This window comes from Curcuma longa, chromosome 2, assembly GCF_044706935.1.
Source record: "Curcuma longa cultivar G26 ecotype Majalengka, Jawa Barat chromosome 2, ITB_CL_G26_1.1, whole genome shotgun sequence".
NCBI lineage: Eukaryota > Viridiplantae > Streptophyta > Magnoliopsida > Zingiberales > Zingiberaceae > Curcuma > Curcuma longa.
Window position 1 is genome coordinate 16,795,156 of NC_133862.1, and position 23,229 is coordinate 16,818,384.

The 23,229-nt window shown below is 40.1% G+C and overlaps 1 protein-coding gene across 1 annotated transcript; it reads right to left on the reverse strand.

Moving 5' to 3' along the window:
- Positions 1-17,269: 17,269 nt before the first annotated feature.
- Positions 17,270-22,627, reverse strand: LOC141821725 (uncharacterized). Its single transcript, XM_074709070.1, is given in 7 exon segments — positions 17,270-17,287; positions 17,962-18,038; positions 18,041-18,354; positions 18,511-19,287; positions 19,420-20,053; positions 20,508-20,754; positions 21,149-22,627. Coding segments are annotated over 7 exon segments (3,546 nt in total).
- Between the last annotated feature and the right edge of the window lie 602 nt (positions 22,628-23,229).

Below are 23,229 nucleotides of genomic sequence, written 5' to 3' on the forward strand. Positions count from 1 at the left end.
TGAAACTGGAGGGTTCGGAAATGGCTCGAGAAGTAGCTCAAAGAGAATTAGAGGCAACCAGGACTGAATTGAATGAATATCAAGCTTGCAAAATGGCTCGATTGGCCGAGCACAAGGAAAAGTTTCTGGCCTCCCAAGAATTCTTTGACTTATTATCCTGTCGCTCTGGTAAGATGTTAGAGCATGGGTTCAATGGGGCTTTAGGCCAACTTATAATGGCCAAGATCATATTGTCTGACCAAGACCTCAGCTGCTTAGACCTTCAAAAGGTGGTGGATGATCTTCCGGAATCAGAACTGAGTGATGCCCTTCCTGAAACCCTACCAGAGACAGAGATCCAGCCAATGCCTTAAACCCCCATTTAATATCTTCTTTCCTCTTTTTAAATGATATTTTGTGCGCTTGTAATTGGGATATTTCCAGATGAGGTGATGTATCCTCAATTTTTTTTTGGGCCGAACTAGTCCATGCTTATTTGGTAAATTAGCATCTTTAGATCGTATTGTTATTCCAATTAATGGGTGAAGGGGGTTAGGACCAGACTAGATGGCATGTGTGGGTTCAGATGCGTGATCATACCCATTCATTGATAAACATATGGTAGTGTTTCAATTTTGGCAGGAAAAACTGTAGGGTGGCATTTTGAACCATTAGCAAAGATTTGCTTGAGAATTGATTTGGGACGGATAATTTGAGATAACCGCCGTTGAAGTCATCATGGTAGTCAGCTGGACGGGGCAATCCAAATCTAATGCCTTTTCCATAAAGAATTCATCCAACGGTTAAGATAAACCCTGAATTTGACGTGATAGGTGGCGTAAGGCAAATCACCTTTTGCCATTCCGTCTGTACTCATTAATCACTGACGACATTACTCATTGTGGTATTGATGTGCAGACTTTTTGAGGCCCATTCAGAAGATATCGTCTGATTCTTCGTCTTCTGCTTTTACTGCTGATTAATGACACAAACTTCTGTGTCGTTGATGAGTCTTGATGCATGTTATCGGACGGTTCAGATATCAGTTATCGCACTATATATATGTTAGGAAGGTTTCAACTCTTCCATCATTCCCTGAACTCCCTTTCTTAGCTCTATTCTTCTACTACCAGGAAGAAGTCATGTATCGTTCCTTGGAGCACGACCTGAGGAAACTCCTAGACGAGAGAGACGCAGCAGAATGAATAGCTGAAACATGGGCTATGTAGGCCGTGTCACTGCTGGAGCAACTAACGCGACTCCAACATGAGCGGGAGCATCTGGCGACCCCCAATAGGCCCAATCGTTTGAAGTGGGAGTTAGCTGCTGCTTCTGCCAAAATGAGAAGGCTGGAGGAAGACATAGCTGTGGCGTGGGAGAAAGCTTAGCAGCTCCGAGCGGGTCTGTCTGCGACTTCTAATGAGGCTCGACTGCTTGCCATGGAGCTTCGGGAGACCGCGGAGCAGGTGGATGCTTTGGAGCGGGAGTTGGCCCAGGAATCATCGGCTTAGGGCCCTCCTCCGCCACTGTCACCCAGCCCCAGCCCTGACCAGGAGGAGTAAGGCAACGACGAGAAGTCACCGCCTTCCCTCATCAGTTATCTTGTTTCTATTTTTTGCTTCCTTCTTTTTGATGTATCCGTATTTTGCATGAAGGGAATGTTTTTACTTTTGCAATCATGTAGTGGCCTTGAGGTACCAAGTTCATATTTAAATAAATTATCGACGTGAATCACTGATAAGGCTTCAAAAACCTGACCTGAGCTAAAAAAGAACCATAATACTGAACCCTTGACGAGTAAAGCCCAAGAATAATATACTCATAAAGCCAGGTTGTTTGGTAAGGTGCTTGAGGTATTTTGATGTATCATTAACCTTTTGACTGGAAAGGTCCAACAAAAGACCCATAACCAGAGTTAAATTATCACATACCATATACAACAGAGCCCGGTGTAACAGACGTTATGAAAGCCCGAACCATCAAAAAATGGAAGAAAGTCGATTTATCGGTGAGAGGTTGAAAAAAGCCTTAGGCCAGAGGATCGTAGGAGAACGAGTCATGTATATACTGACCTGTCAGTGAGGGGCCGAGGGGGCCTTGAGTAATAAGGAGTCACAGAGGACCGCACCATTTAGGCCTATCATAAGGCTGAGCCATCAGCGAGGGGCTGAGAGGGTCATGAGCAGAAGGGGTCACCGAGGACCGAATCCCTTAAGCCTGTCATAAGACTTAGCCATCAGTGAGGGGCTGAGAGGGCCATGGGCAGAAGGGGTTACAGAGGATTGAACCACTTAGGCCTGTCGTAAGGCTGAGCCATTAGCGAGGGGCTGAGAGGGCCATGAGCAGGGCCATGGGAGGCCGAACCAATGGGGCATGTCGTAAGGCTGAGCCGTCAACGTGGGGCTGAGAGGGCCATGAGCAGGGCCATGGGAGGCCGAACCAATAGGGCCTGTCATAAGGCTGAGCCGTCAGCGTGGGGCTGAGAGGTCCATGAGCAGGGCCATGGGAGGCCAAACCAATGGGGCCTATAGTAAGGCTGAGCCGTCAGCGTGGGGCTGAGAAGGCCATGGGAGGCTGAACCAATAGGGTCTGTCGTAAGGCTGAGCCGTCAGCGTGGGGCTGAGAGGGCCATGAGCAGGGCCATGGGAGGTCGAATCAATGGGGTCTGTTGTAAAGATGAGCCATCAGCGTGGGGCTGAGAGGGCCATGAGCAGGGTCATGGGAGGCTGAACCATTTAGGAGTGGGCTGCTTACCTGCCCTTTTGTCAAGGGGTAAACGTTTAGTCTTGTCAAATGATGGCTTAACGTTACGTGCTTGATCTTTCAAGCATAAGGTAGCATGTATCAACGTGTCACATACTTCTATTAATTTATTACCTTCTGATATGGCTTTCTCCCATAGGAAAGAGATCTGTGGGGAAATGATGATATCCTTTTCGTTTCTTGAGCCTTCTTTATGGTGGACCAAATTTCTATGCGATTTAGCTGCCGCTTTGATGACACAACATTTAATGATGGAGACATCCGGGAAATGGCTATATAAGCACTTGGAACACTTCATCTTCTTTCCTGCATCTTTTCTTTGTTATACCGGTCCTTGACTCAAAAGATATGGATCCCTTGACCTTGCAACAACGTGTAAGCCAACTAACCAAGGAGAAAGAAGAAACCAAACAAGCAATGAGGGTATGGGCACAAAGGGCCGCTCAGTTTTGTAACCAATCCCTGACCCAAGAGCGTGAACTTAAGGCGGCAGGTAAACAAGTCTGGCAGCTGGAGCGAGAGTTAGCAAGGGTTAATAACAAAGCACAGAATCTTGAGCGAGCAGTAACTGAGTCGCACGCACAGGTTCATAAGCTTCAGTAGGATTTGGCTGCAAGGATTGCAGAAGTACAGCAGGCAAACCAAATGCTTCATGGGGCACTGGAGCAGTTACGAGTGTTGGAACGAAAGTTAACCAGGGTAGTTCACCTTCAGGCTTCATCTCCCTCATCGTCCTTTAACAGCAATCGAGACCTAAACGGCTCGGATGATAATTAAATTTTTGTGGCTATTTCTCCTCTCCTTTTGTGTACTTCTTTGTTATTGTGTTTTTGTGCCATATTTTATAAAGAATGAAATCTGCCAGTCCCCTCAATAGTTTGAGTGTTCTGGGGTTCTCTAACCCAAACCCTCGCAATATAAAACAGGACGAACTAACCCTAAAATTTTATCTTGAGAATTTCTTCTTGTCCTAAAGAGGTCAACAGTTCGCAGCTAAACCATGCAAAAAATGAGAGTTAGTTCAGGTCTACGTGACTTTAAAGATAGGTGTTTCATTCATGAAATGAAAGTTCATTCGTTACACATTCAAATATGATAAAGGCGTAAATGCGTAGAATGTCATGGCCTGGGAAGCTCCTTGTCTTGTAAATCGGCTAAATAGTAGGATCCGTTGGCGAGTCGAGAAGTGATCCAGTAAGGTACTTCCCATCGTGGCTCAAGCTTTCCTACTTCTCCTAACGACTTTCTCTTCTTCCAAACAAAATCCCCGACCTGGAAGGAACGAGGCATGACCTGTTTGTTGTATACATGGCTCATGAGTTGCCGATAAGCCTGCAGCCGCCGGTTCGTTTGTTCTCGAGTTTTTGTGACAAGATCTAGTTCCAGGGCCCTTTGGATGGCATTGGCATCTGGGTCGTCATAATGTTAGGAAGTATACTGAAAAGACTAGCTCTTTTGTATATAAACATTTATGAAATAAAGTATCATGTTTTGGTCAAATGATTGCAATAGTGTATTTTGCAATAAAGTCCTCTTAATTTACATTGTAGATAACTTGGTGTCTGTGAGACACAGAAGACCATGATTATCGGTCCCTTGTGAATTATAAACTAAGGCTCACAACCAAGATGGCTTTGGACAAACCATCGGGAACGGTTGTAGTGTAATTCGGTGACTGTCTGTCTTGACTGTAGAATTACACTAGTGCACTTTGTGTGTATTGAGTAGGACCATTGAGGTTGTTCGATTTACACTGACTCGCAAATTGAACAAGACCTCTGTTATTATAATTATGCACTCTTAATCCCGATGTAATAAATGGGCACCTATACTTAGTAATTATTGCTTTGATTTACCAAAGGGTGAGATCTTTCCGTCAGATCAAATATTCTCGGTAAGTTGGGTGATGTTACTATCTATACGGTGTGCCATTGATTATAGAAGGAATCCGTGTCCCAGTAGGGTTGATGATGTCCCCTTGAAGAGCTCATAAGGATTGTCAAGTCAAATCTTGCAAGTGGACTTAGTCCGACTGACAATAAGGATGAGTGGTACTATTCAAGGTCTTAGATGTTGATTATTGAGTTGTCAGTAGAACTTAATAATTAACGGACATACGATATCTTAAACACGGGGAGCAATGCATAAAATAATAAGAAGGAACCCATAACGTAATTTGGGGATTGGATTGGTAGTGCAATAATGATCCTCTAGTGGAATGGATCGTTGTTGATGGATGTAGGTGTGTATTCGGGGTTGAATACGGGATCCGAAACCCATCAGAAGGCCAGATCCAATACCTCCTCGAGGTCCCCACTGTAGCCTAAAGACATCTTCAAAAGGATGCAATCAAACGGATGAGATTAGTTCTCAGCCGTCGGATGAGATTTAATCTCAACCGTTGGATGAGATTAGTTCTCGACCGTAGGATGAGTTAATGGATGAGATCAGCTTGTATCCATGGGATTAGATCAAGTTGCATCCGTTGGATCGAAATAAATAAAGAGGAATAAAAGAGAATAGATTAGAACCGTTGGATGAGATTAAGTCGCGTCCGATGGACGAGATCTCTCCGGTTCGGTTTTAATTCTCTTTGGAAGGAAGAACCGGTTCACGAGGTGAACCAGGCATGGTTCAATGAACCACACGCCCAAGGGAATAGATCAGGGCCATTGGATCAAAGGGATTAAGTTATATTAAAGAAGATTATATCGTAACCGTTAGATGAGATTAAGTTGCATCCGACGGATGAGATCTCTTCGGTTCGGTTTTATTTTCTTCTTTAATATAAAGTTGGTTCACGGATTGAACCAAACCCATCCATAAGTGGCCGGCCACATCTAGATAAGGTTGGAATTATTTTTTAAAATAATTCTGAAAAGATCTAACGGCTAGAAACCAAGCAAGCAAATCTAAAGGCCCGGATTTAAGAGATTTCTATAATTTAGAATTGGTTCGCGGAATCAATCAAAATTAAAGAAAAATTTTGAATGGGCTGCCAAGACTTGGTTTGGGCGTGAGGCTATAAAAGAGAGGGATGGGGTGGGCGGCAATAACACAATAAATCCGAGAGAGAAAGAATACGAGATCGGATTCGGTTTCTCTCCTCTCTTCTTGTTGCCGCCGCCCATCTCTTCTTCCTCCTCTTTTTCTTCTTCTTCTTCCACCGCCCCCTTCTCCTTATTCTCTTGAGGTGGCCGAACCTCCTCCTCCAAGGTGGTGGCCGGATCCTAGCAAGGAGACGAGACAAGGCGAAGCTGCTGCGAGAAGAAGAAAGGCGATCCAAGGTTTCATCATCCGGAAGTTGCAGTTTCTTTATTTCTGGAGGTTCGTTGTCCACCCAACGTCCAGGAAGAAGTTAGGAATACAGCGGAAGGCTCCGAGGTCATCTAAAGGTTCTGGTATGATTTAGTTTCCGCATTTTAAATCAAAGTAGAACTATTAGAATAGAAACCGTAGTTAGTAATTTAGGAATCGGCGATCCTGAGGATCGATTGACTTAGTCTTTTGTAGACTTTGTCAATTGATCCAGGCGGGATAAAATTTTTGTCCTGTGGAGTTCTATGCTTTTCGGAGCGGATAGAATTCGGAACATAGGACGGAGATCCAGAACGCCAACATGAGTCATTCATTGCGGACTTCAAAAGTTCCTTTAACTTGTTGATCTACTAATTGAGAATCAGAATGGATGAGAACTTTAGATGCCCCCATATGACGGGCAACTTGAAGACCGGCTAGCACTGCTTCATATTCAGCTTCATTGTTAGTGGCTCGGAAGTGTAACTTTACAGCAAGCTGTAAGATATCCCCTTTTGGTGAGCATAACAGTACGCCCACTCCGCTGCCATTTTTGTTAGATGAGCCATCTACAAATACTTTCCAAGTTTCTTCTGATTCACCGCCGATTACTTCTGTTAAGAAATCCGTCAAAGCCTGAGCTTTAATAGCGGTTTGGGGCAAGTACTGAATATCATATTCACTAAGTTCGATTGTCCACTTGATGAGTCGGCCTGAGGCATCAGGGTTGAGCATAACTCGACCCATTCCGCTGTTGGTGAGAACCGTAATAGGATGTGACACAAAGTAGGGGCGTAAGCATCGAGCCATTAAAACGAGTGCCAAAGCCAACTTCTCCAAAGAGGTATAACAGGTCTCAGCGTCTTTCAATAAATGACTCACGAAATAAATTGGACGTTGTATCTGCTCTTCTTGCTTGATCAAAACTGAGCCCAGCGCCTCATCTGAAGCAGATAGATATACCCATAGTGGCTCTTGAGGCACAAGTTTGGCCAGGACAGGTAATTCAGCCAGATACTGCTTTAAATCAGAGAAAGCCTTTTCACACTTATCATCCCATGAGAATCGGTTGGCTCGACATAGTATTTTAAAAAAAGGAAGACTCCTTGCAACAGAATGGGAGATAAAGCGAGACAAAGTTATAATTCGTCCTACCAGCCTTTGGACTTCCTTGACATTTTTTGGGGAAGCCATATTTTTTAGGGCTGTCTCTTTCTCTGGATTAGCTTCAATGCCTCGTTCTGTGACAACGTATCCCAAGAAACATCCACTCTTGACACCGAACAAGCACTTATTTGGGTTCAGCTTGAGGTCATATTCCCGTAAAGTGTTGAAGGTTTCCTCAATATCAGTTGTAAGTTGCTCAGCTCTGAGGGATTTAATCAGAATGTCATTACATAGACCTCAATATTACGCCCTCGTTGTTTTTGAAAAATCCGATCCATGAGGCGCTGGTAAGTGGCCCCGGCATTCTTGAGCCCAAATGGCATGACGGTATAGCAAAAAGTACCATCGGCGATAACAAAACTGACCTTTTCCTGGTCCTCTTTGGCTAGGGAAATTTGATGATATCCTTGATATGTATCCATCATGCAGATGAGCTCATGTCCAGAGGTAGAGTCTACCAGCTGATCTATTCTAGGCAATGGATAGCAATCTTTAGGACAAGCCCTATTAAGATCGCGGAAATCAATACAGACCCGCCATTTGCCACCGGGCTTGGGTACTAACATAACGTTGGCCAACCAGGATGGAAATTGTACTTCACGTATTTGTCCGACCGTTAAGAGCTTATTAACTTCTTCCCGGATTATTTTATCCTGTTCAGGCAAGAAATGCCTCCGCTTCTGTCGGACCGGTCGGGCCCCAGGAATGAGGTTCAACCGATGCTCCATAATTGTTGGTGCCACACCAACAATTTCTGATGGTGACCAGGCGAAGATGTCATGATTTCGGGTTAGGCAATCAATTAGCTGTTCTTGGAGCATAGCAAGCAGATCTGCAGCTATCTAGGTGACCCGATCCGATTGGTCAGGCACCACTTGTATCTTGATCTTTTTAGGAGTTGTTAACGTAGCAGGGGCATCTTGTACAGAATTGACTTCCGACGATTGTTTTCTACGTACTGCTCGGAGATCAGTTTGCACCATATCAATGTAACACTTGCGAACCATGCTCTGATCCCCATTAACCGATCCAACCTGATCATAAACTGCAAGAATACAAGAAATGCACTTTCAAAAAGATTAAGTGCTTTAAATGCATTTAATGCATTAAATGCTCCAAAACATGAACGTTGGAGCCACAACGTTCAAGAGGCTCATGTAACACACTATAAAACCACATTGTATGGTTACTTTCAAGATAATGAAAAAAGGCTTCATGTTTTCTCCTCTTTCTTGCAACAAGCTTTTCATGGGTTTTCCTCCATTTTGTAACAAGCTTTGAAGTTAATACCAATGCTAAATTTCAACATGGTATTAGAGCAGCATAGTCTACCTCTTCCGCAACTAAGCACGCTCCCTCCTCAACTCTTCTCTTCTCTTCTTCTTAGTTCCTCCAATTATATTTCATGGTCTAGATTCATTAAGAGGATCCTAAGTTCCTATAACCTTGAAGATCATATTCTTCAGGATCCTCCTATCGAATCTAATCCTACCTTCAAAGATGGCAGAAGAAAGATAATCAAGTATTTGTCCATCTTCTTCTTTCTCTAGATGAAGCTCACAAGAGAATGGTTGCTTGTTCTCCAAATGCTAAAGCTTTATGGGATAATCTCTCTACACCATATGGGCAAACCAACAACATCGAAAGTGTCTTCGAACTAAGACAAATAGCAGACATGAGAAAAGAGAACACGACTCTTCCACAACTCTTTGGAGAATTTGGTAACTTATGGAGCGAGCTTGAGGTTCTACCACCACCAACAACCGATTCGACAGAAATAATAAAGCAACAAAATGAAGACAAGGTTTTTAGTCTTCTTATGACTCTCAGAGACTCATTCTCAACTATGAGACAGGAAATTCTATGAATGCAAAATCTCCCTACCTATCATGACGTATTGCAAATCATCCAAAGAACTGAGTCAAGCTTGAATATTGAAGAAACTTCAAACAAAAAATGGAAGTTCATGGGTTCAAGATTAATGAAGTTCATCCAAAAGAAGAAGTATGCCCCAATTGCAAGAAGAAAGAGCATACAAAGGACAAGTGTTGGTTTCTTCATCCTCATTTAAGACCAAAGGTAGTTCGAAAGAAGGAACCCGTGCTAACATTAAAAACACAAACTTCTATGGAGGAGCATCACCAAACCACTACAATAGGTATATGTTTAAACTCCACTCTAGGTACTAAACATTGGATTATTGATTTAGGAAAGCCAACGGATGCCCTCTATGTTCCAAAATTTACTTCTAATCTAATGTCTATTAGTAAAATAACTAAGGAATATGATTGTAAGGTTATTTTTGACTCTAACAAAGTATCATTTCAGGATATCAAGACAATCTTTTGATTGGCAAGAGATATAGAAGGAATAACCTCTATGTTTTGGACCATGGCTATCAGGTCTTTAAAGCAAGCCAGGAGGACTCCCAACTTTGGCATGCTCGACTAGGTCACCCTAGTAGCTATGTCCTAAAATATTACTTTCCTACAACTAGTTTAGATAATATTTGCAAACTTTGTGTTCTCAAGAAAGAAACAAAGGCAAACTATCCTTGTTCTACCACTATATATGAAAACCCCTTTAATCTGGTTCACTCTAATGTATGGACTTCTCCAATTTTGTCTAAACAAGGTTATAAATACTTTTTACATTCATTGATCATAAAACCATATACACTTGGGTTTACATGCTCACCAACAAATCTCAAGTATTTGAGGCTTTTAAAAGCTATAACAATTATATCTCAAGGCAATATAATGGCAATATTAAAATCCTTATATCCGATAATTGTGGAGAATACACAAGCAATAAAATAAGAGAATACTTAAAAGAAAGGGGAATTATTCATCAAACCTCATGTCCCTATACCTCTCAACAAAATGGGGTAGCCGAAAGGAAAAATAGGCATATACTAGAAACAATAAGAACTCTCCTAAATCATGCTAATGTTCCCAAAATATTCTGGTGTGAAGCCATTAGCACAGTAGCTCATCTCAAAAATCTAATGCCAACAAAAAACTTAGGAGGAAAGTCTCCAATAGAACTCCTATACAATAAAAGGCCTAATATCTCTCATTTAAGAATGTTTGGGTGCACATGCTATGCTTTCATCCCATTACAATTTAGAACTAAATTGGATGATAAAGGAAGGAAATGGATTTTTCTTGGTTATGCTACGTCAGAAAAAGGATATAAATGCTTTGATCCTGCTACTAACAAGATGTACACATCAAAGGATATGATATTTGTGGAAAATGAGTTTTTCTTTTCAGAAACAAAGGAAGAAGAGGTAACAAAGGGAAGAAACCCAATTGATACTTGTCCTCTATTTCTTGAAGAAAGACAAGATCCATCTCAAAGTAGCAACTTAGAGTCTAGAACAAGGGGGAGAAAATGAACTTCCGTAATTAACCAACAATAGTGGATCAAGAGGAATCGAACATCTACCCTCCTCTTCTGCACCAGTAAGGAGGTCAACAAGAATAAGGTATCCTCCATTTGATTGGATTAATCATAGAACATACTATCACTCTAGCATGTTTTGTCATCCTATCTCTGATTATTATACCACTAATAATATCTCATCAAGTCACCAAGCATTCTTGAGTGGCAAAGATAAAGCACAGGAACCTAGAACATATGAGGAAGCAAAAGAACAACAATCTTGGCAAAAGGCAATGGAATTGACTATAAAGAGACATTTGCACCCATAGCCAAGATGAACACCATCCGAGTCTTACTTGCCCTTGCAATAAATATGGATTGGCCACTTTATCAAATGGATGTTGCCAATGCTTTTCTGCAGGGAGAACTAAAAGAAGAAGTCTATATGGAAATTTCACAAGGAATTGAAAAAAGATATAAAGGGAATGCAAACTGAACAAGGCCATACATAGCCTCAAATAATCTCCAAGGGCATGGTATGCTGAACTCGGCTCAGCTCTTTTAAACTATAAGTTCAAAAAATGCAGTAGCGATTCCTCATTATTTGTTAAAATAGAAAATGATAAAACTGTCATCATTCTTATTTATGTAGATGATCTCATTATTACAGGAAATGATATAAATCTAATAAATCAAGTTAAACCATTTCTCAATTCTAAGTTCGAGTACTTCCTAGGTATAGAACTAGCCTACTCTCCTAATGGACTAGTTCTATCCCAATGAAAGTATACACTTGACCTCTTACAGGAAACTATAAAACTTGGACCAAAACCAGTAGATAGCCCTTACTTCACATCTATGAAAGAAAATGGTAATGACAATCCTTGGGAGTACATTCAGCAATACCAAAGGTTAGTAGGTAAATTGATTTACCTAACCATTACTCGCCCAGATATTTCATTTGCAATAAAACTACTTAGCCAAAACATGCATGCACCAAAGAAAAGTCATTAGAAAACAGCTGAAAGAATCCTCCACTATCTGAAAGGTACACCAGGAAAAGGAATCTTGATGAGAAATAACCATAATGCAAAAATTATGGGATACTGTGATGCAGATTGGGCAGGAGATTATCAAGATAGAAGATCAACAACTGGATATTGTATGTTTGTAGGTGGAAATATGGTATCTTGGAAAAGCAAAAAAATAATCTGTTGTGTCAAGATCCAGTGTTAAGGTAGAATACAGAGCAATAACAACAGCCACAAGTGAGCTCATATGGTTGAAGGCCTTAGTTGAATAATTGGATTTTCTAGTTAATTCCCCAATCAGCTTGTATTGTGATAATCAGTTAGCCATTCATATTGAAACAAATCCAGTATTCTATGAAAGGACCAAGCACATTGAAGTAGATTGTCATCACTTCATCAGAGAAAAAATTGAAGAAAAGATCATCACAACTCATCCTATCAATGGACAATATCAACCAGCTGATATCTTTACCAAAGTCACCACTGCTCAACATATGAAGGACATCCATAACAAGTTAGGGGGAGTGTTAAAGTTCAAGGCGTCAAATAATTAAAGATGAAGTCTAATCTAGTTTATCATGCAAGAATACAAGAAATGCAAAGACAAAGCAACAAGGAGGATCTTTCAATTCATCATGATACTTGCATTAAATGCTCCAACATTCAAAAAGATTAAGTGCATTAAATGTATTTAATGCATGTATTTAATGCATTAAATGCATTAAATGCTCCAAAACATGAACGTTGGAGCCACAACATTCAAGAGGCTCATGTAACACACTATAAAACCACCTTGTATGGTTACTTTCAAGATAATGAAAAAAGGCTTCATGTTTTCTCCTCTTTCTTGCAACAAACTTTTCATGGGTTCTCCATTTTGTAACAAGCTTTGAAGTTAATACCAAAGCTAAATTTCAACATGCATGGATCACTTTTGGCTTAAAATGAAGGAATCTTCATCTTGATATTGTCCAAATTTCTATCAACATAATCGTTTTTCCTTCCTCTTCTACCACGAATTTCCAGATCTGCCAATAGAAGCTCCATCATCAATGTCCTCAAAAATGCCATCATCATCATCATCACGGTTATATTGCCTTGCACTTCATGTAAGAACTCTACCAATTTGACTATTTTGTAGCCCAGTAATTATATCATCTTGCCACTCTAATCTATCGAGGATTTGATTTAATCTAATTTTCATGCATTCCAAGTGTTGTCTCAAGGCACGTTGTTCAAGGGTTTTCTAGGTCTTGCTTCCTCTCCACTTGTCACCATTAAAGTTAGCTGTTGTCACTCAACTCACTAATATTAGCTTTTTAAAGAACTTAGAATTGAGGCAATTCCCTATAAGCGTTCTTTGACTAATTGAAAATCTCCAAGGAAATTAGGATAAAAGATAAGATTTGAAGAAAAATGAAAATTGCATAATTGAAAACTTAAATTAAGCATTGAAAGGAAATTTACCAGAATTGAATCTAGGCAAAACTTATTAGAAGCACTAAAAGTGGAGAAATAACTCAAGAGGAAAGAATTGACTAAGAGAGGACAACCAATGACTACTAACAACACACCATACTCACTTGGCAAATCAAGTTTGTAGGCATTATGATTGATGCACTCTACCACTTGAAATGGACCATCGCCTTGAGGTAGAAGTTTAGAACATCATCTCTTTGGAAATCGCTCCTTTTGTAGGTGAACCAGACCCACTCTCCCTATTCAAACACAACTTTCTTGCACCCCTTATTAGTTGATGAACAAATTGCTAGGTCTTTCTCCCAATATTCAGCCTTGTTCATGAATCTTCATCACGAATTCAGCCTTTTACTTACCATCTAAGTTTTACATGCTCACTCATAATCAAAGGAATCAAATCCAATGGTGACAAAGGATTGAATCCATAAACAACTTCAAATAGAAAAAACTAAGTTGCAGAATGTACGCTTCTATTGTAAGAAAATTCAACATGTAGTAGACAATCATCCCAGTTTTTCAAATTTTTTTTAATGACATAACGGAGTAAGAAAGACAAAGTTTGATTGACAACTATTCTTTGCCTATTAGTTTGGGGATGGCAAGTAGTAGAGAACAACAATTTAGTTCTCAATTCCCCCCATGAAGTCTTTAAAAAATAACTCAAAAACTTTGCATCCATATTAGAGACAATGATTCTAAGCATGCCATGCATCCTAACAACCTATCTAAATAACAAATCAGATACATGCAAACCATCATTGGTTTTATGACATAAAATGAAATGTGCCATCTTAGAAAACCTATCTGCCATGACAAAAACTGAGTCTCTCCCCCTCTTAATCCTGGGTAAACCCAAAACAAAGTCCATCGAGATATCAATCCAAGGTTCACTTGGTACAGGCAAAGGAGTATATGAGCCATGTGGTTTCAACTTAGATTTAGCTTGTTTGCAAGTGATACACTTCTCACTAATTTTCTCCAAATCACATTTCATATGAGGCTAAAACAAGTGATCTTGTAAAACCTTGAAGTCTTAGCAACACCAAAATGCCCCATCATACCACCACCATGAGCTTCCCTAGCAAACATTTACGCAACAAACACATAGACACACACAATCTATTTTCATGAAATAAAAATCCATCATGCCTATAGAACTTACCAAATTCAATCTTTTCACATACTTTGAACACATCAAAAAAATAAGCATCGTTAGCATATCAATCCTTGATATATTCAAACCCAAAGAGGCAATAAAGCATACCTTCAAGATAATGCATCATTGACCATGTTCTGTTTGTCTTGCTTGTATCTAATCACATAAGGAATTGTCTCAATGAATTTCACTCATTTTGCATGGCGTTGGTTCAACTTATGCTAGTTCTTCAAATGCTTTAGATATTGATGATCCGTGTGAATCATGAATTCTTTCAACCATAGGTAATGCTGCCACGTCTTCAATTCCCTCACTAATACATACATCTCCTTATCATATGTGGGATAGTTGAGAATTGCTCTACTCAACTTCTCATTGAAGTAAGTAATGGGTCTCATCTCCTACATAAGTACAACACCTATACCAATACTTGAAGCATCACATTCGATTTCAAATATTTTAGAAAAATCTGCTAGGACTAGTAAAGGAATGGAACTTAGCTTTTCTTTCAAAGTATTGAATGCTCTCCCTTGCTCCTCTCCCCACTTGAATGACTTATTTTTCTTGATGGCTTAGTAAGAGGAGTTGCAATATCACTAAAATTATGAATAAACCGTCTATAGAAGCTGGCCAAACCACGGAAGCTCCTCTCTTGGATTGCTTTCACCTTTTCCTCATCCATCTGAATGTCGTTAGCACAAACAACAAAACTAAGAAACACAACTTTCTTAGTACAAAAGGAGAATTTCTTGAGGTTAGCAAAAACACTTCTCTTCATTCAACACACTCAAATTGCGTGACATGGTCTTCCAAGCTTTTGCTATAAATCAAAATATCATCGAAATACACAACTATAAATCTTCCTAAAAAACACATAAAACATGGTTCATCAAATGCATAAAAGTGATCGGTGCATTAGTTGAACCAAAAGGCATTACTAACCACTCATATAAGCCGTGTTTGGTCTTAAATTTGGTTTTCCATTCATCACCTTCCTTCATCCTAATATGATGATATCCACTGCTAATGTCAATCTTTGTGAACACACAAGAACCATGTAGCTCATCAAGCATATCATGAATCCTAGGAATTGTGTGGTGACACTTACCATTATATTGTTTATGGCTTGACAATCAATAAACATCCTCCTTGTCCCATCCTTCTTAAGTAACACAAGAACTACAAAAGGGTTCATGCTTTCTCGAATATACCTTTTCTAGCAATTGAGTAGCTTGTCTTTGGAGTTCCTTTTTTGCTCCGGATTGCTTTGATATGTAGGTCAATTTGGGATGGATGCATTGGGTATGAAGTCGATTTGATGTTCAATTCCTTGAATCAGAGGCAAACCAGGGGGAACCTCTTTAGGAAAAACATCCTCAAATTCCTATAAGAGAGAAACAACAACACTTGGCAAAGAATCGTTAAGGTCGTTAGGGCTCAAGAATGCCTCCTTATACAAAAGTATAAGTGGTAGTTGCTTTGAAAACAAAGCTCTTTTGATCTCACTTTATTGCCTAGAAGCTAGTTTCTTTTTTTCTCTCCATTCACAATTTTTTCCTTCTTTCTTTTTCAGCTCTTTTTGACTCTTTTCTCTCAATTTTTTTTCTCTTCTATTTATTCGCTCTTTGTAATTTTAATTGATCTTTCATAACTTGTATTGGAGTCAAGGGTGTTGGTACAAGGAGCACTAGATGATCGAACCTTAGTTTTGATGATAGCACGAGGTTCAAGTTAAGTAGTGTTGTGTACTGACAAGCTTATCTAGTGTGTAGGGAGCACAAGAAAGTCCTAGTTGAGGCTAGACAAAATAAGTCCTAGTTGCGGCTAGGCAAAGGCAAGTCCTGATTTGGAGGATCAGACATAAGTCTTAGCAAGGTCAAGTGCACCATGTGCAAGTCCAGACAAATCAAGAGGACCGAAAAGCATGGTAGAAATCCAGGCAGGTCAGGAGGACTAGATGCTTGGTGGAAGTCTAGGTGGTCAGGTGGACCGGTAGCCTAGCAGCAAATCCTGGGGGCCGAGGATCATGGCTAAGTGGGATGTCCAATAAGTTCAGACTTTTGGCAAATCAGGTAAATTCTCCTGAATGAAGTGGGTAAAAGCATGTTCTCGGAGTGGAAAGTAGGCGTCGATCTAACCCAGAATTTCATTGGAAACCTGAAGTTAAGACCACTTAATAGTTCAAAAAAACTATTAATCCATTTCTGCTATTTTGGTTTTGCACTAACTTATTATGCAGGATTGGAGAGACGGGATCTTTAATTCCAGGCGACTGTATGTCAGCAAAGATAGTCAGTGAAGCGATGAGGTGGCATTGTCCCAGTGGTTGGGACACCTCAGCTTCTAGGTGACTGGATCGGTTCTAGGCGCCTAGGTTCAGATAATTGCAGCGGCAGTCAAAGTTCATCCGGAACCTCCACATCAGCTCGGAGTCGACTGGAATAGGAATCCAGGCGGTTGAAAGTGCCGAGTCAGAAGTGTCGATGGTGGATCAGCAGACGTCATGGAGGCGCCTGGAAAGGGATTCCACGCACCTAGAAAGCCTTATAAAAGAGCTTCAACAGAGGCTTCCAAACATCAATTCAAAGCATGCTATAGCAACCCAACGGTAGTCTGCGCACGAAGGATTACCCTAAAAGACGTCATAACGTCGGAGTTCGTACTGCAAGCTTCAACCCATTCTCCGATTTGGGTAACAATTTATTGTATGCATTTAATTTTTACAATAAAGTTTTTATCATGATTCTATTTTGTAAATCATTAGAACTCCTTTCCGTAATGAAGGAGTTAATTAGTGGATTGTTCATACGTAAACGATCAAAGATCATGAGCCTTGGAGTAGCAGCCTATGGCTGTGAACCAAGTAAAAAAGGATTTTGTTCTTCTTGTGTTCTCTTTATTATGTTCGTGATTCTTATTTTCCATTGCAACATTCTCTGATTCATGAACGGACGAAAATATTCAATGAGTTTACAAAAATCAAAAAAATACTAAAAGTATTCACCCCCCTCTAACGCTCTCTAGAATCCTACAATTGGTATCAAAACGGGTTGCTCGAACTTAGTACAACCGCTGATGGAGCAAGTTTCCAAAATTGTTTTCAGATTGATAAGCACCTTGGAACGGATCGCCTTGATATTCAGATGTAGGGAAGGATATTGACGCCACACTCAAGAAAGATGAGAAGGTGAGTGATAAGTCATGGGGGTTTTGATCGCCACAAGTTGCCTTGATAAGATCAAGATTAGTTCTTTGCCTAAGAACCAAAGGAAGCTCTCACAATAGAGAAAACTCTGATTTCATTCAAACTCAACATGCCTTAGCCATACAAGAGTTCTCCTATATATAGACTTAGTGGAGGTTGAAACATTAACCTCTACCACACTTCCCACTAAGCTTTTAATATCCACTAAGACCCACTAGGCACTAATTATGCACCATTATCATGCATGCATGCATGCATGACATTTATTTCCCACAATTCCCTAATACTAGCTTAGGAACTCCCAAAAAGCATTAAAAACCCACCAAAAGACATCAAAAGTTATTTCAGAAAATTTCCCCAAAAATACCTACGAAAATTGGACACTTGTAGCCCTTGAATGCATCTTGGATCATGTAGATTTGGGCCTTCAAGTTTTGTCTTCATGTTGGCCCAATTTCACTTTCAAGTTGAAGGAATGTGATCCATTTAGTTGTTGCCTCCATTGTGCATTGATCCTCCTTTTCCTTGAGCTCCATTATTAAGCCTTCCAAAGCTTGCTTCATTCTCTTAGTCATCTTGTCATGGGTCCTCCAATTCCCTTCAATGCCTCTTCCTCCTTGGTTTTGTCTTGTAAGCTTGTATCCCCTCCTTGGTCCACATCATTCCCTCCTTCTTTAGGCGAATTCGTCCTCGAATTTAGATCTTCATCACCTACATCAAAAGGACGCAAATCAGCCACATTAAATGTTGCACTAACACCATACTTACCGGGCAAGTCAATTTTGTAAGCATTGTCATTAATTCTTTCCAACACTTGGAATGGTCCATCTCCTCTTGGTTGAAGCTTTGATTTCCTTTGGGCAGGAAACCTTTCCTTTCTCATATGAACCCACACCCAATCACCGGGTTCAAGGACAACTCTTTTTCTCCCTTTATTGGCTCTATTCGCATATTGCTCCATTTTCTTCTCAATTTGAGCTTTAACTTGCTCATGAAGCTTCTTCACATATTCTGCCTTTGCTTTGCCATCCTTGTGAACTAAAGAAGAAGTGTTAGGTAAAGGAAGCAAATCAAGAGGTGTTAGCGGATTGAACCCATAAACAATCTCAAAAGGAGAAAATTGAGTAGTAGAATGGACAACCCTATTATAAGCAAATTCAACATGAGGTAAACATTCTTCCCAAGACTTAATGTTCTTCTTAATAATTGCTCTAAGAAGAGTAGAAAGAGTCCTATTTACCACCTCAGTTTGGCCGTCAGTTTGAGGGTGGCATGTGGTGGAGAAAAGAAGCTTTGTTCCTAGCTTGTTCCATAAGGTCCTCCAAAAATGGCTTAAGAATTTGGTGTCACGATCTGAAACAATGCTCCTAGGCATGCCATGAAGTCTTACCACCTCTTTGAAAAACAAATCTGCCACATGAGTTGCATCATCCACTTTGTGGCAAGGTATGAAGTGTGCCATCTTGGAAAATCTGTCAACTACCACAAAAATGGAGTCCTTACCTTTTTGAGTGCGTGGTAGCCCTAAAACAAAATCCATAGACAAGTCAATCCAAGGGGAATCAGGAATAGGCAAAGGAGTGTAAAGTCCATGAGGTGATACCTTAGATTTTGCTTTTCTACACACAATGCACCTTTCACAAAATTTCTGCACATCATGCTTCATGTGTGGCCAATGAAAATGTTCATGCAGCATTTCTAAGGTCTTTTGGACCCCAAAGTGTCCCATTAAACCCCCCTCATGGGCTTCCCTAACTAGCAATTCACGCATGGATCCTCTAGGCACACAAAGTCTATTGTTCTTAAACAAGTAATTATCATGCCTAACAAACCCATTTTGTGATTTCTTTTCACACGCAGCATATAATTGGGAAAATTCATTATCATGCACATACAACTCCTTGATATGTTCAAAGCCAAGCAATTTAGTTTCAAGTGTAACAAGCAAATTATACCTTCGTGAAAGTGCATCTGCTACAACATTTACCTTTCCTTGCTTATGCTTAATCACATACGGAAATTGTTCAAGAAATTCAACCCATTTGGCATGCCTTTTGTTGAGCTTCCCCTGCCCTTTCAAATACTTCAAAGATTCATGATCACTATGAATGACAAATTCTTTAGGCAAAAGATAATGCTGCCATGTTTGCAAAGCTCTAACAAGTGCATACAATTCTATATCATAAGTGGAATAGTTGAGAGTGGCGCCACCTAACTTCTCACTAAAATATGCAATGGGATGTCCATCTTGAAGTAAAACAGCCCCAATACCCACATGAGATGCATCACATTCAATTTCAAATGATTTGGAAAAATCAGGCAAAGCAAGAATGGGTGCATGTGTGAGTTTGTCCTTAAGTGCTTGAAATGCATTTTCTTGATTCTCCCCCCACTTAAAACCCATATTTTTCTTGACAATTTCATTTAGGGGTGCTGCCAATGTGCTAAAATCCTTCACAAACCTTCTATAAAAACTTGCCAACCCATGGAAGCTCCTAACCTCACTCACAGTTTTAGGGGTTGGCCAATCTCTAATGGCCTTAACCTTCTCTTCATCAACCTGCACTCCTTTAGAACTTATGACAAATCCAAGAAAAACCACATGATCAGTGCAAAAAGAACACTTTTCTAAGTTAGCATATAGTTTCTCCTTTCTAAGGACATGCAAGACAGATTTGAGATGTGCTACATGCTCAACCAAACTCTTGGAATATACCAAAATATCATCAAAGTATACTACCACAAATTTTCCTAGAAATTCTCGTAAAACATGGTTCATAAGCCTCATAAAAGTGCTTGGTGCATTAGTTAACCCAAAAGGCATTACCAACCATTCATACAATCCATATTTAGTTTTGAAAGCAGTTTTCCATTCATCCCCTTCCCTTATCCTAATTTGATGGTACCCACTTTTCAAATCAATTTTAGAAAAGAAGCAAGCACCATGCAATTCATCAAGTAAATCATCAAGTCTAGGGAGTAGGGATAGGATGTCTATACCGAATTGTGATGTTGTTGATTGCTCTACAGTCCGTGCACATCCTCCATGATCCATCCTTTTTAGGCACCAAAATTACGGGTACAGCACATGGACTTAAGCTCTCTCTAACCCATCCTTTTTGCAATAACTCCTCCACTTGATTTTGTATCTCCTTTGTTTCTTGAGGGTTGCTCCTATAGGCTGGCCTATTGGGTAGAGAAGCACCAGGAATAAGGTCCATTTGGTGTTCTATTCCCCTTATTGGTGGCAAACCGTGAGGTACTTCCTTGGGAAACACATCCTCAAAATCCTGCAAAATAGCAACAACATCACTAGGCAAAGAGTTAGTATTAGTTTCCAAGCAAGTTTCCTTGCACAAAAGAAGAAATATAGGCTGCCTTGTCAAATAAGCTCTCTTCACCTCACTTCCTCTTGCAAACAAATTTTCTATTCTTCTCTTTCTTTTTTTCATTCTCTCTTTTCTTTTCCTCATTCTCTCTTTTCTTTTGAATTTTGTCCTCAAAATCAAGTATTTTCTTTTTCACACACTCTTTCTCTTTCTTAAGCTCTCGCTCTTCTTTTTCTCTTTTCTCTCTCATTTTTATTTGATCCGCACAAACCTCCCTAGGTGATAATGGTACAAGTGTGACTTTGCGGGAATTGTGAAGAAATGAGAACTTGTTGGAGAATCCATCATGGTGAGCTCGCCTATCAAACTGCCAAGGTCTTCCAAGAAGAATGTGGCTTGCCTCCATAGGTACAATATCACATAGAACTTGATCTTCATATTTGCCAATGGAGAAATTAATCAGCACTTGTTGATTCACCACCAATTCACCACTATTACTTAGCCATTGGAGTTTATATGGTCTTGCATGCGGTGTAGTCTTGAGGTTGAGTTTGGTAACCAACCTAGTGCTTGCCACATTGGTGCAACTCCCACCATCAATGATCATAGAGCATGTTTTACCTTGAATAAGGCAACGGGTATGAAAAATATTTTCTCTTTGGTCCTCCTCATGCTCCTTGGCTTGACTTCCCAATAACCTCCTAACCACCAAGAGATCGCCATCTTGCGCATAGGCTGCTCCATCATGTTCCTCATCGCTTGAAGAAGAGGAATGAGAAGAAATTTCTTCACTAGAGATACTCCCATTATCCCTAACCACCATAGTCTTCTTATTCGGGCATTCGGATGCAATATGTCCTTTTCCCAAACACTTAAAGCACTTGATATCCCTGCTCTTAGAAGTAGAAGAAGAAGTAGTAGGAAAAGGCTTCTTAGTGCTTGTTACCTCCTTTGAATTAGAAGAAGAACCCTCCTTCTTTGGCTTGTCCTTCCAACTTGAAGAGTAGTTTGAAGAAGATGGTTTCTTCATAATGCCCTTTCTCTTTAATTGTTGCTCTACTTTCATTGCTTGATGAACTAAGTCTTCAAGCTCCACATAATGTTGTAACTCCACAATGTCTCCAATATCTCGGTTTAGGCCATGGAGAAACCGAGCCATGGTTGCTTCCCTATCCTCCACAATATTGGCTCTAATCAAAGCCACCTCCATCTCCTTGTAATACTCATCCACACTCCTACTCCCTTGGATGAGTCTTTGCAATTTGTTGTGCAATTCCCTGTGGTAGTGGGAAGGCACAAATCTCCTTCTCATCAAAGTCTTCATTTCATCCCAAGTGTTGATAGGATGCTCTCCATACCTTCTTCTCTCCTTTTGCATTTGATCCCACCAAATTAAAGCATAATCAGTGAACTCAAGGGCAGCCACCTTCACTTTCTTTGCATCATTGTAGTTGTGGCATGAGAAGATTTGCTCTATTTTCATTTCCCACTCAAGATATGTGTCGGGGTCATTCCTCCCTTGGAAGGAAGGTACCTTGACTTTCACACCTCTTAGATCATCTTCATGTCGATAGTCTCTACCTCCTCTTTCATGTCTTCTTCCCCCTTCACGCCTCCTTCTTTCTCTTGGAGAACCATAGAATAGGTCACTTTCTTGATGAGATTCTTCATGATTAGAATTGCCCCCATGGTTAGAAACTCTTCCTCCTTCAAGTCGGTCCATCCTTTCATGTAAGCCTTCAAGTTGTCTTTGAAGCATCCTCTCAAAGTGTTGAGTAAGTGCCTCCATTTGAAGCCTATTAGGATCTTGCCTAGGGGAATTTTCCCCACTCATGCTTGCAACAAAAAAGATGACAAGGAAAATTACAAAAGAAATGTTAGAAAGACCTCACCACTCACCTCACGTGGTTGCACTCAAATTTATCCACTCAGCTTCCTTTATACGCTCTTAAGAAAAGAACCTTATCAATGATTTTTCTCAAGACAACAAGTAGACGATCAAATGAGCAAGAAACCAACAAGAAAATATGAGTATAACAAGAGAAATAAATGGATAGAACAAGAAATTCAGCAACGATCAAGAGCAATGAGAGGAATATTGGGTCCTTTTACTTCACAAATCCTTTTTTTTGTTTTTGATTCTGCCAGATTTTTTTTTTTTTTTTCGAATTTTTTTTTTTGAAAATTTTCCTTTTTTTCAGTCAAAACACAATGACTCTAGTAACACCCTTCTTCTTTTTTTTTTTTTTTTGACTCTTCTTTTTTTTTTTGAGTTTAGGACCCAAATAGAGAAGCGATAAATAGAGATGGAGAATGAAAACACCAATGGAATACTAAGGATGAGAGATCAACAAAGATGAACAAGAACAAAAAAATGAACAAGAACAAAACGCAAACCTGAAAATCAAGGAGCCAAGGCTCTGATACCAAATGATA